Here is a 14,261-nt window from a genome sequence, read left to right as displayed (position 1 = left end):
AACAAATATATAAAGCTGCATAAGGCGTAACTGTCCACTTTACTTACAATTCTTCATACTGAGTTGCACGACATACATTCACACGATAATCAAACCTGATGTAGCATGTTCGCTGTAATGGCTTGTAATGGATATATTACGAAGACCCAGATGGCAGTGTACAATGGTGGTACATAAACGCTGTCTTTAATTACTCCATAAAAAAAACGCATTTTGTAATCGCATGGTGTAAGATCCGGCAAGCTGAATGGTAAGGAAGAAGGTCATTTGCAGCACGTCAGATGCGATGTGGAAAAACAATTGAGTAGTAGCCCCATAAAAAATGTAGGACGCTCCGTCCAGTTACAGAATGAAATCATCTTAATTGGTATTTAGTTGAGGTAACAACCAGTTTTCCAACTTGTTCAGAAATCAAGTGTTAGCCACAGTTGCTTTAGTAAAGAAAAATGGACCGTCGCTTTTTCGTGGAACAACACACAGAAAACGTTTACTTTTGAAGAATTACGTTGGTGCTCTACCTATGGATGTGGTTGTTCGGTTCCCCAGACACTATCTGTTCTCCTCGCCCCTTATGTGCAATGTGTCTTCATCGTAGATGATGTCTACGGAAGCATTTTCCTCAGTCTTCAACTGCATCTTCTACCGGAAGTTACATCTTTCACTTGTTTGCTAATTTAAAAGAATGAATATATCATGCATCTTATGTGACTTAAAACATGGTCCCGCAATAAGAACGAGAAACGAATTGCTGCCAGTGCATGAGAAACTTGGAGAGTTACCCCTGCTGACGGTTTCGGTTGTGATCATGTAAGCTGAGAAATAAATTTTGGTACTAACTTTTGAAAACAACACATACTTTTGAGTATGCCTTGTACTTGTTAAACAAAATACACACATACAGGGAAGGTATTAAAGAGAGATGTTTAGCTTTTAAATCTTCAACCATTTGTTGACGTTGTATGAAAGAAAGAAAGAAAAAGCCCTAGACAGATAGTAAATAGAATACTGTGCCTCTGTTCCCATTGAAAGGTTTCAAGAAATTCAAAATGGTTGACAGTGAAATTACGGCTCATATGCAATTAACGTTTATAAAACAACGCAAATGTTGCTCTTTCATGATTTTAAAAACAATAGGTATGTGATTATTTTAGACCTTCTAATGACACGCTCAGGAATTCTAATTATCATTCTACTCACAGTTTTATGCAATTCCTGCATACCACTGCTTTTCCGAGCTTTCGACTTTCCCCTGGAGTCTTGGGCACGGGGGATAAAAATAGAGATGAAAAATAAAAACATCAGCAAAATAAAAGATTTATCAGGGTAGGGCAGTGCTGGAGACTTCTTGTCCAAACTAAAGAACACATGTCAAGTGATGGACACGAGGGTTCCCGGTATTTTATGTGTAATCTTTAGTTTGAACAAAGTGCCTCCAGTACTGCGCTACCCCGATAGATCTGTTTCTTTTATTTTCCTGATGTTTTTATTTTTCCTTCCCGTTTTTACTCGCCATGCCCAGACACCAGTGGAGAGTTGAAAAGTCAGAAGTGCAAGTGGTATTTAGGAATTGCATAATCCTGTAAATAGAATAATGGGTGATTAATTTTCTTAGAATAAAATTGCCTTAGAAAAGTTGAACGTTGTTTCTTTCAATCACCTACAATAACACTTTTGTCTGCAAATTTAGTATTCCAATAATTTTGATACTGATTCTTTCAAAAAAGATTATTTTAAACATTACTGAATTTCAATGTTTTCGAACAATACCACAACTAGTTTGTGGCTACCATCCACCTATTATTCACTTAATGTTGGAATTTACTTAAGTTTTAATGTTCAACCTATTAAACAAACTTAGTCTATTGAAATTTACATTTTTGTTTACGTATTGAACAGCCACTGTAAGAATTTTATCGAAAAAATCATGAATCTTGATTTTGTTACATAAATAAGATATCCGATCCAGATGTGTGTTCTGCAAGCTCCGATTCTTGCTTTCGACATATTAGATATATATGGAAGTTTCTATTATTGTTATATGGTTTCATTGGATTCTCATCCTTCACTTGATTTTCCTTTAAAAAAATCATTACCGCAACGACAATATATAGTATATATATATATATATATATATATATATATATATATATATATATATATATATATATATATATATATATATATATGTATATATATCGTGCGTCCTTAGGTAAACTCATCCGATCTTCATAATTTTCATCCAATCTCCTTAGTACTCAGGAGTCTTTTGAGTCCCGAGTTATGGGCTATTAAAGCTCGAGTACGAACTTATTTTCTCAAATTTCCTCTATTTGCTATTTAGAACAACACCATATCGAACAAATCTGTCAAACATTAATTTCAGCCATAACAGGGTTCTTACAAGATAATTTTTATCTTTTTCCCCTGTCTTTTTTCTGATTTCCAGGTGACAGATCAATCATTTTCCCTGACCTACGGCATCTAATGAGGTAAAGGTGTATTAACGAAGCTTCCCTGTACGAGCTAAACAAAAGCTTGGTTAATAACAGTGGATAAGGAAACACGTAAACTAATCAAAGAATCTGTACTTGAGCTACGGAATAAATTTTATAAGACATCTTAAATTAATACAAATCAATGGAATATTTTACAATAAATAAACAAATTAAAAAAAAAAAAACTCCCTTCTCCCCAACGAGCAATTGACACATTAGGATTTTCAGGAAAGTATCAAGATACTGATTCAGTCAATTTCAAAGAAAATGAGACTGGCTCTTGAAAAATGTAGTAAATAAAGAAAAACAAATGAATTATTTTATTAAGTTATTTCAATTTTTCTTCTAACTTCATAAAAAGAGAATATTGAAAGAATGTTTTGTATTTGCTTATGAAGGTAAATAAAGGTATATATTCAAGATTTGGGTGAGGGCACATTACAGCTGCCGACAATTCTCGAACCTTCCTTTTCTTGTTCCTTTTTTTAAAAAACAATATTATTTATGTTAAGCGTACAAACATTGTATTGTGCAAAATGTTAAGGTGTAAAAAACAAAGACAAATGATATTAAATAGCTAGCTGTAACAGCTCAGTAGCACTACATGAAAGCTTCCTACAGTGACAACTATTTTAATTTAATTAATGTTTTAAAATTATTACAATAATTTCTTTACAAAGTTGTTAAATGTAAAAGAAAAAGTAATATCGTACAAAACATTAAAATGTAAAATAAACGTTAAATGATATTACTAAATAACACAATTACTTAAACTGACTGCTTCAGATTTGCTTAAGTGGGTTCCCGTGTTTGAACTATCGGTTTGTCTCAACAATAAGCAAAATGAAAAACTATTTTCTAAACAAAATCCCCAATTTTACCTGATATCAGATTTGTAAGAAGCCTGCATAAAACAGTAAATAATGATACAACTGATGAGCCATGCTGTAAAGGCAGTGTACCCAGAATGAAGATTTGCTAAAATCAATAAAGGTTACTGATTTCTGCAATGTGGAAACTCATTAATTAAAATTTCCATTACTAAGTCTAATCTACTGAAGTATTATATTCCATAATAAAAGACTTTTAAATAAATAAATAAAACTCAACAGATATTTTCAGCATTAGCTCAGAATAGCGTATATGACATACATGACAATATTCATGCAATTTTTATCATCACAGGTTGCTGAATTACCAACTGTATAGAAATATGATTAAAAGAAAGAGACAAAAGAATACGATGCATACCTTCTTGTTTAGCTGCCACTTCTGCCCTGTATTTTTCGAGAATAGCAGACTCGGCATCTCGTGTCATGGCTAACAGAGAGCCTGGAGTTTCATCCTTGCTTCTTAAAGCTTGGATATAATCTTCCATTAATTGTCGGATCTTTGAAGAAAGGTCTGGGAACCTAAAGAGAAAGTACTTATTACTACTGCTCCTTACTGTAATACATTGCTTATTGTTTAAACTATTTCTTTACAGTAGTATAAAATTTGCGCTGTGAATATATAATTTCTAAAGTGATGCAAAACTGCAGATTTCTACCATATTGTTATTTATTTATATTTGAACTCAACTCGAAAAGGAATTACGTAAGACAAAGATGTTTTCTTAATGTTTATTACAAGCGTTTGTTGTTGCACTCTTATTTTGGACTTCTAAGATCGTTGAATATCCATGAGCAATTATGCTATTCTACTACTTGTCTTATTGATAGGAAGATGGATAAGTTCTGTCATATTTCTTACATAACAATCGTGGAGTAAAGTGATTAGAAAAAAGAAAATACATAATTTACAAACATTTTAACTTCGTTAATGATGCATTTCTTTTATGAGCAAGATTCAAGCAATAGAAGAGGTTGAAAAAACTGCTACGTTCAACGAATTATTTCAAGCCTTGAAGTCACATCCGTCGCAGCAATAGTAATCACAATTCTGTATCTAACGCGTTGAAGATCATGGCTGAAAAGCACTATTAAACAATATTTGGGGAATGATCCGAAGCTTCAGAAAGGAAGTAATGCCTTAGACTCAAATAATGTTCCCTGATTATAACGAAGGTTCAAGACCTCCTTGCTGGTCAAGTGGCTGGTGCGAGCGCCTTTGGTGTACATGGTTCCGGGTTCGATTCCAGGTGGGAGATTGAAATATGAACGTATCACAATTCCTCCTTAAACTGTAGTTCTACTTCTCATATAGCCTTGGTACTACAAAGAACCGCTAAACTTCAACAACAACAACAACAACAACAACAACAACAACAACAACAACAACAACAACAACAACAACAACAACAACAACAACAACAACAACAACAACAACAACAACAACAACAACAACAACAACAACAACAACAACAACAACAACAACAACAACAACAACAACAACAACAACAACAACAACAACAACAACAACAACAACAACAACAACAACAACAACAACAACAACAACAACAACAACAACAACAACAACAACAACAACAACAACAACAACAACAACAACAACAACAACAACAACAACAACAACAACAACAACAACAACAACAACAACAACAACAACAACAACAACAACAACAACAACAACAACAACAACAACAACAACAACAACAACAACAACAATAATAATAATAATAATAATAATAATAATAATAATAATAATAATAATAATAATAATAATAATAATAATAATAATAATAATAATAGTAGTAGTAGTAGTAGTAGTAGTAGTAGTAGTATAGTAGTAGTAGTAGTAGTAGTAGTAGTAGTAGTAGTAGTAGTAAAATTTAAAAAAAAAAAAAACAGGAAGAATGATGTGTCAAGGAGATGGTTAACATCAGCATAAATTTAAAAAAAAGTACGAAGTTCGTTTCTGGAAGAATTTTACTTAGAAGATCTCAGCAATTATTTAATAACTTGGAAACTTACAACTTCATACGTTATGAAAATGAATATGACACAATATCCGATTCAGATTGAAAAATCGTTAAAATAAATACACGTAACAAATTGGATATACGTAATTAGGCACACAAGGTCTCTATTGCGAATATCGTAATATAATAGATACGAAGATGTGGTTTATTCCTTTCTGTGGTACACACAGTGCCACTCTCATATGCTAAAGCAGCAAAACTATTGAAAGAAATAAAGCATGTGGCGCACGAAATCTCATACACATAAATTTCCTAATATAATATTTAATATACAAAATGTGTGATGCAACTGAACACTGATTCATTCTTTGGAATGTGCATGACCAATGTCATGAAAAGACATATTCAATATGTGCACCTCTTTGGCGTATCACATCCCAGACACGAACATTGACGTTATTTACAACCCTAAGACACAAGTTCTCTCCAATTCCCTTATTTAAAAAAAACAGCCAGGATGGTTGTTTACAGTTTTATGAGATTTCGTGGTTTCCTCTGGTAGACAGTTTTCTTTAAATATCCCCATAAGAAATAATCATAGGGATCCGGACTGTGTGGCGGCCACATTATACCATATGGAGAGCTGAGGACCGTATGAGGTCGAGCTCCGTCTTGCATGAACTAGGGAGAAAATTGTTTTGCAACATGTTCGTTAAAAAAAAAAAAAAATCTTTAACTCCATAGTTTTCTGCCTTACGCACAATATTAGAAGCATCTCGCGACCAAATCTCACATTCTCCTTGTGCACACAACCGTTTAGAGGAACATGAACCTCGTCAAAAAAATGTGTGTTGTAAGTTACTGCATCACCTTCTGCTATAGCCCATTCAGAAACTGAACACGTCTACCTTTATCTGTCACAGTTTACGCAACACTGTAATTTTGTATGGAAATGATTGCAGATCCTTCTGGAAAATTCTCTGAAGAGGACGATGTGCAATGCCTAACTTCTGGTTGATTTTAGCGGGGTTCCGCGGCAATATTCTCTGGAGTACGACTGTGGCGGGACGCGGTCGTTTCCTTTTCAAGACACTACCATCAGTTTCAAACTTTGTGGACAGTCTACACATAGATTTTCTGCGTAAAAAACACTGTTTTTACTTTCTGCTCAAGGGTCAACCGGCCTTTGTCCTCCATGTTGAGAACAAACGAACGGCACATAACACATGCACGGAATTCACAAAAGTTGAGCCATACATAAATCTATGTTACATATGCCAAAATCAGAACACATTAAACCTTTACACTTGAATTTTATTACATATTTTCAGTGTATGACATTTCGTGCGCTACCCTGTATATAACTAATCTCTTCATAGCCATCTTCAAGACACAATAAAATTATTTGCCTATTTATAATGAATACTTTCAACTGTAATATTTTATTTATTTATTTATAATAGGTTTCAGATACAGCACTAGGCCATACTAAGATTTTCAACCATTCTACTATACGTTCTCAATATAGTTTTATGTTCGATTTACAGCGCAGTTGTTGCTCGGGAAATTGACTGATCTGGCGTATGACTGAAACAGCCCATAATTTATGAATTTGGAACAGACCAAAACTCAGTAAATATTATCTGAATAACTGAATAGTTACAGATAATGAGACAAAATGTATTCGCTTCATGTTTGTATTACAGCTTCAAAACGCTAGAATCAATGACCATGAAAAACATAGTCATCGCTACTTTGAAATAACAGTATAATATACAAGTATAAATCAGAATGCAAAATGACCACCGTTTCATTTAACTAATGTATTTTAACTTAAAATGAAGATGAGAAATACAAAACACGAAATATTAAAAACTCTAACAGTAACATTAAAGTTATTCAAAATTAAATTAATATTATAGTATGGAAATCGACGTTATTTAATACAATGGGCTAGAATTTTTAAGAGGGGCATATAGTGATGGGTCATGAATGTATGAAATAATATTTTCTATTAACGCTGAAGATTCACAGTAATTTGTAACTCTTGAACGTATTCCTAACGTAATATAAATTTAGACAGCTTGATTGACTTTTATGCCTTATAACGTCATACATGAGTGTCATTCCTCATGCTTTGTTTTTACCCAAGTGTATCGATGTTTCCGGGATATTTTTCATTTTTCCCTATGATCAATTTCGTCTGTGACACTCGCTGCTGTGGGTACCACCGGCTGACATGTCGAATCTGTTGCTGTGGGCTATGTGTACCATCCGTGATACTCGCACCTACTACTCTTCTACGCCGCATAATCGGCCAGAGGACAGATTCAACAAGGTTGAGTGCTGTAGGAATGGCCTCTCAATGACATATCAGAGTGGTCCACGGCTGGTTGAAAAAGACCGCTCAGTAGTAAGATTGTTAATTAATGATCAAAATGGGTAAGGATCAATTTCGGTATTTGAAACTTCACGTCGAGCAAGGTTTACAAGAGGAACTACGTTTACTAAAGTTTTGATTATCTATTTCTGATGCTTAACGAACTATTATTTTTTTATTTTTTAGTCAAGTGTGCCAATATTTTTTTCTTCTTTCTTTCTTTCCTATGATCAATTTCGTCTTTACTAAATGATAGTGAAGAGTAACGCTAGAAGTAAGGAATATTGAACTGAACACCAGTTTGAAGAATTCTGTGTTGCATTTAACATTTGTTTGTACCTAGTTATGACATTATGCCAGTTCTTGTTTAGTTTGTCCTGTTCAAAACTTAATTGTAAGGATGTGGTATGCTTCAAAATCAGTTCTTGCAATTTGTGTTATAGCATTATGTAAAACCTACTCATTTTCAATTTCATGTTATATCAATTCTGAAAATATCGTGTTCATGTTTTTTATATTTCTGATATGGTCCCTACCTGTATTTTTATTTTTGTCATTAATATGTAATATCCAATGCACTGACATACTGCCTCGCACACCCTAGAACTCGTATTATTTACAATGTAATACCTTTTCTAATCAGTACGCAACATTTCAAGATCTCTGGTTTAGAACTTAGTTATGTATTATTTGCCCCTGCTCGGAAATGAATCATGGTTATTTCGTAATTCACGATTAAACGTTTTTAACGTGCTAGTAATAAATAAATAGATTAAAAAAAAAACATATCTTTTTGTTTTCATTACTGCTTGTGAATGGTTTTTGTCCTTTTTTTGTTACATTTTTTAAAAACTGGTACGATATACAGTATGTATACACTATTAGGTGTTTACAATTGTTTCTCTTAAAATAATAGTACAAAATGTCCCCTAAAATAACAAACAGTTTATACTTGACTGAAGAAAGCACCAGAATGTGTTGAACGTACTTCGAGGGTCCCGAGCAACTAGGCAATTAATATTAGACTGTTCTGAATTCTGAATTCAGTCAACAGTAATTACAGAATGATGCATAATGTAGTTATTCCCTGTGATACTTACTTTTATTCTATCTGTGTTTATATTTAGCTTTCCTTAAGTAACAACGAAGCGAAAACCACATTAAATTGCCTTTACCTGCACACAATAATTTACATTAAATCTCCGAAGCGGATTAAGGAGCATGCGATTGCCTTTGTATTTTAAAAGTTTATGTACCCGTTGCAGATTGTGTAACTTACCTATCGAGCATCTGTAGTGACTGGTTGACCATCTTGTCAATGTCAGTGAGATGTTCCAAAGTAATACCCTTCTCCCGCTCGGCTTGTTCAAAACTGGAGCTCAGCAAGTGCCGATAGTGGGATATTGTATGGTGTCTGTCTTTGTGCAATGCACGCAATAACTTTTGAAGACACTTCTGCACCCGATGAGTCTGCCACAAGAAATAAGTATACATTCAGTAAAGCATATAATATACCTGTATAATAGTATACATATCAGTAACGTAGCTTCAACGATCATATACATACAACATTGAAGTTCTGTATCCTGTTGTCTGCTGAGTGTATATTTTATTAAGTTAGAGTGTTTTAATTTCCTGATTTGGTCTAATGAAGTTGAAAATCTAGTACTCATGAATGTTAATCACATAATTCTATGTTGAAGAATTAAACATCAACATTGCCAAAGTGCTTTTTCAAAAGATTCAATAGACTTTTGTCATTTTGTATACATAAGAAAACTGTTTAAATGCAAAAAATTATATCATTAAGTTTGTAGACCTCATCATTCTTCAGCTGTACATACCAAAAGCACAAGATGACATATAATGAGAAATGAGAAGACTACCATGTGAATGTCCCAAATTCTACCGATGAAGGTACCAAATATAACCGAAACTATCTAGTAAATTTAATTCTAGACACAGTAAAAAAAGAGTAAGTAAGAAATTTCTCTTAAAAGATTAAGTAAAAAATAGGCTTTCCGCTTTTTCTCAAGAAATTATTTATTTGAATCCCTGGAAAATTATGAGTTGATATTTTAGAGGAATCAAGCTGGTCATTTCAATTATACTGTTTTCTTTTTTCTTCTCCTTTCTTGAGATGTTATAGTTTGTTAGTATTTTTAGACCTCGTTTTTACTTGTTATTGGCATTAAAATTTTATATAAGAGCAGTAAAGTTTCAATATGATATGATATATCATGCGCATAATTTTAGTATATTACACTGTCCTCACGTTTTACGTTTCTGTCACTATGATTGGCAATTCTTTGAATATGTGTTTCACTGAGTATGATAAGCATACGTAATTAACTTCAAATGTGACACGCCCTCTGAGAGGTTAGGAAGTATACAGTTCTGGTAGTAAAAGTATCCATATATTGTTCAGTATCACTCTTACTGTAAACCGAATCAGGTAAACGTTAATCGAAAACTGTCAGAATTCACCACGAAACTTGGTATATATAGAAAAGAACTTTACGAAAATAAATGTTAACATACTGCGAAAACAAGTTGCATATTATCTACATTCCTCGAACATACACTGACAAGTCAACACATCATGAGTACTTAAATATCTGGTATGTCCAATTTTGGCTCGCACGACAGCAGCAATACGGTTTGGCATGAAAGCAATGAGACCTTACTAGGTGACTGGAGGTACGGCGCACATCTGCACATAAAAGTCACTTAATTCCTGTAAATCCCGCGGAGGATGGGGTAAGGGGTGATGAGTTCAGATCTGATGTTCGATGATATCCCAAAGGAGTTCAACTGGAGTCAAAGGAGTTCAACAAGACTGGGTGAGTTTGGGGCCCATTGCAGCAAAAATTTACCACTGTGCTCTTCGAATCACTGCATCACAACATTTGGCCTTGTGACAAAATGCGTTCTCTTGCTGAAAAATCCCACTACCAGCTGGAAATATGGCTCACATGAATGAGTGCACATGATCAGGAGCGACCTGCCGTTAGGTAGGAGCCATCGTGGTGACCTCCACTCTGCATAACCACATGATATGAAGGTCGGCCTGTTGTCGTCTTATTGTGCATGACTCGAGCAGCTGCTCCACTAGAATTCTCGGTGAACCTTTGCTCAGACACACTTGTGGCGTCTTGTTCACTATTAAAGTCTTCTGTTAATTCTGCAATAGTTTGTGCCATACCCTACTATACCACCCTCAACAGCCAACGCCTTCCGATATTTTTAATGAGGTGTGACTGCCCATTTCTTGTGGTTCGGAGGTGGTTTCACCATTCTTTTCCCGCATTTGGAAAACATTAACAACAGTAGATCGCGAAAACCTGACAAGTTGCTGTTTCCGAGATGCTTGTTTACAGCCGTCTATCCTTCAGAATCTTGCCCCAATCAAATTCTGATATATCGCCGGCCTTCCCCATTCTACGCATAAGCATCATAGTGACTGATCGAATTTGACGAATGGTTCTGCTATATTTCAGGTCTCCTACGTCAGCCCAACGACTTCGTTCAAATGGTAGCAGATAATCATACTGTTTTGGCTGTTGAGTGCATATTTTGATATTACATCAGAGAGAAAAAAAAAAGTCCAAAACCTTTGTTGTGTTACAGAATTTTCAGAAAAGCGTTCATATTCATCTCAGTTTAATGTAGTATTTATTTACCCTTTTCTTATTCACTGTCAACTTTCATTAAACTGTATATTTTTCATTTTCTTTCTTTCTATTTTTGACCATCTACTATTCATGTAGCATATTCTTTTTTTTTTTTTTTTTTTCAATTATCCTACGAATTTTGGGATACATTTAACGAACTTGCGTTAAAATTCGTTTCGCACTTTTTTATGTAATACCATCGATTATTATCACACGCCTGTTCTAGCCACATTTCGTCGCCCGCAAGAACAGTAGATTTCATAATTTGTTACGTGGTGGTGTTAAAGTTTGCAGACAACGAAAAGCAAAATAGGGCAACGGAATTTACAAGCAGATGTTAATAACTTACATTTAAGCCAAGTTGCTTATATCAGTACTACAAAATCCCAAAACAGAAAAAAAAAAAAATATTAAGTTTAAAGAACTTTACACAACAACACACGAGGAAGGCTATGTATGTGATAAAAATATATAAAAAGACAAACATGTAACAGTTTTGACACACAAATTGTTGCGTTTGTTTTTACACATTTTTATCACACAGCCTTGCTCCGTGTGTTCTTGTCTTTAGTCTGACAATATGAAAACAAAGCCTGATAGAATACTTAAAGGACTTTGTAAGTAAAAAGAAGTAATAACTTCTTTGATGCTCTGCTTGAAGTATACCCGTATCTTGTACAATTCTAAAAATAAATAGTACAAAAGGAATAACAGTATTCGATACTCATGGAAGAAGTCTAACCGAAAGCACAACATAGTGTCAATTTCATATATATATCTACGCTTTTATTATCTCACTTATTTTAGGGTAGCGAATATCTCTTGATACCCTACCGGTAGACAAATACCAAATAATTTAGGATTTCCCATTAAATATATTGGAAGAATTACACTAATTACACTAATTAGTTGGAAGAAAAAGGATAATCATGGTATCACGCTCATAAAATTTAGGTAGAACCACTAACATCATTTGCAAGGTAACTTCTGGGTTTGATTTCGTGAGTCTGCGTTTAAGATCAACAAATCTTTCATTAATACAACTTAAACTGAATGACAACTTCACCCGTACATACATTTGGTGGATTCTCATTAAGTGCCTCTGTATAGCATGTCATGGCTTCCTTCTTCCTTTCGTTGATATGAGCCATTACTCGCTGTTGATGCATCGCTACTAACTGATGTTTCTCGGCATCTCCTTCCTCTTCCAAGGCTTGGACGGTTTTCTGGAATCTGTACAGATGAATACAATTCACATTAAAATTAATCCAAGTAGTTTAACCCTATGGTATGAAATTAAATGTGCTATTTTCCATAAATAGTAGCTTTGCTTTGTATATACTTATAACACAAACAATTTGCTGAACAAAACAATATATTCCCATTTAAAAACTACATACGTGTTAGTTGGCGAAATGAATATATTGTTTTGCTCAGCAAATAGTTCGTTTGTGTTTAAATGTGATAGTTACAGAATATGGAGTATATCGAAACTGATGTATGGTTCTACTGTATTAAGAATGAAGTATCACGTTCTAAATAATTATAATCTTAAACTACAGAAGTGAAAGTTACTCTCGTCTCTGTAACGATAATCTGGATAAATATGTAAATGTTGTTATGGACAATGGCCCGGTACGGAAGATATCATTTTCTTTTATGGCCAGACCTGTACATTTACGTTGTTAGGTTTTGTGGGCAGACAGATTTTTAGGCAGTTAAGATATAATACGCAAGAATGCCATTGTGAATGGATGTATGTTAAATTTAAAAAGAAGAAATATTGTAAAAAAAAAAAAAAAAATAAATAAATAAAATAAAAAATAAATAAAAAAATAAAATAAAATATAAGGTAGATGTTGAAAAGTCTTCGGAAATATATAAGTTTAAATTTATTTTATTTTGTGTGTTATCATTGAACAACGTGAATTACGTCTTAAGTAGTTCAATAATCATATTCTGAAGAACTTAAGGCAAATATGTAACTAACTACCAAAAAATAACTGAAGTTAGAATAAATGTTATAGCTCTAACTTGTAGGTAGAAGATTGTGTTTTCAAATATGCACTAAACGAGTCCACGAAACAGCGTAATCTACACGTATAAACTAACTAACTAACTATATATGTATATATAATGCATAAGACAGAAAGAGAGAGAGAGAGAGAGAGAGAGGGAGAGAGAGAATGTGTGTGTGAGTGAGTATGATTTTATTACATGCTCACTGAAACAAATGAACATTTTAACGATCAGATTTCGTTTAATTTTACACATAGTTGCTTAAATGTATCGCTTTGTAAAAACAAGTTTAGTTTTATTACAGAGTTACGGTTAAGCAAGTTATTTATTTATTTATTTTTTTTTTTTTTAAAATTTAAGAGATCAAAACAAGCAACATTTACATGATTTTGTACAACAAAATAGCACACTGATGTCTATATTAATTTTAATAAAATGAAGGAAAATAGGTTTTCATATAAATTAATAACCTAAGACTAAAAGATTATATTGATATTGTTGAGTTGAGTTGATTTTAGTTTAGCGTCCCTTTCTGCAGCGAGGCTATATAAGACGTGGACCTACTGATTAACGTGGAATCCGAACCACATGAGCTCCCGCCGGGAATCGAACCTGGGTCTCCCACGCCAATATTGATATTGTTGAAGTGACTAGTACGAAGACCTAAAATGTTTGAAGATTTGTATTTTATGTTTGAGAATATGCATGTATTCTGCGGTTAGTATATACTAAATAGAATGTTTATATAATTTGAATTTCATTGACGTAATAAAACGCTTTCCTCTTTCTTTCTGGACGTGCTACTTATGAACTAA

The 14,261-nt window shown here is 33.5% G+C and overlaps 1 protein-coding gene across 1 annotated transcript in view; it reads right to left on the bottom strand.

Moving 5' to 3' along the window:
• The window catches only part of Appl (amyloid-beta-like protein), a 516,672-nt gene that overhangs the window by 13,427 nt on the left and 488,984 nt on the right, over positions 1-14,261 (bottom strand). Inside the window, exons 7-9 of the mRNA XM_081771803.1 lie at positions 12,504-12,660; positions 9,033-9,223; positions 3,747-3,907 (exon numbers count right to left, since the gene is read on the bottom strand). Coding sequence (XP_081627929.1) covers positions 3,747-3,907; positions 9,033-9,223; positions 12,504-12,660 — 509 coding nt within the window. The remainder of the gene's footprint in view (positions 1-3,746; positions 3,908-9,032; positions 9,224-12,503; positions 12,661-14,261) is intronic.

Source organism: Thermobia domestica, chromosome 9 (assembly GCF_964235325.1).
Source record: "Thermobia domestica chromosome 9, izTheDome1.hap1.1, whole genome shotgun sequence".
Lineage (NCBI taxonomy): Eukaryota > Metazoa > Arthropoda > Insecta > Zygentoma > Lepismatidae > Thermobia > Thermobia domestica.
Note: the sequence above shows the minus strand (reverse complement) of the source record. Positions and strands in the feature narration are given on the sequence as shown.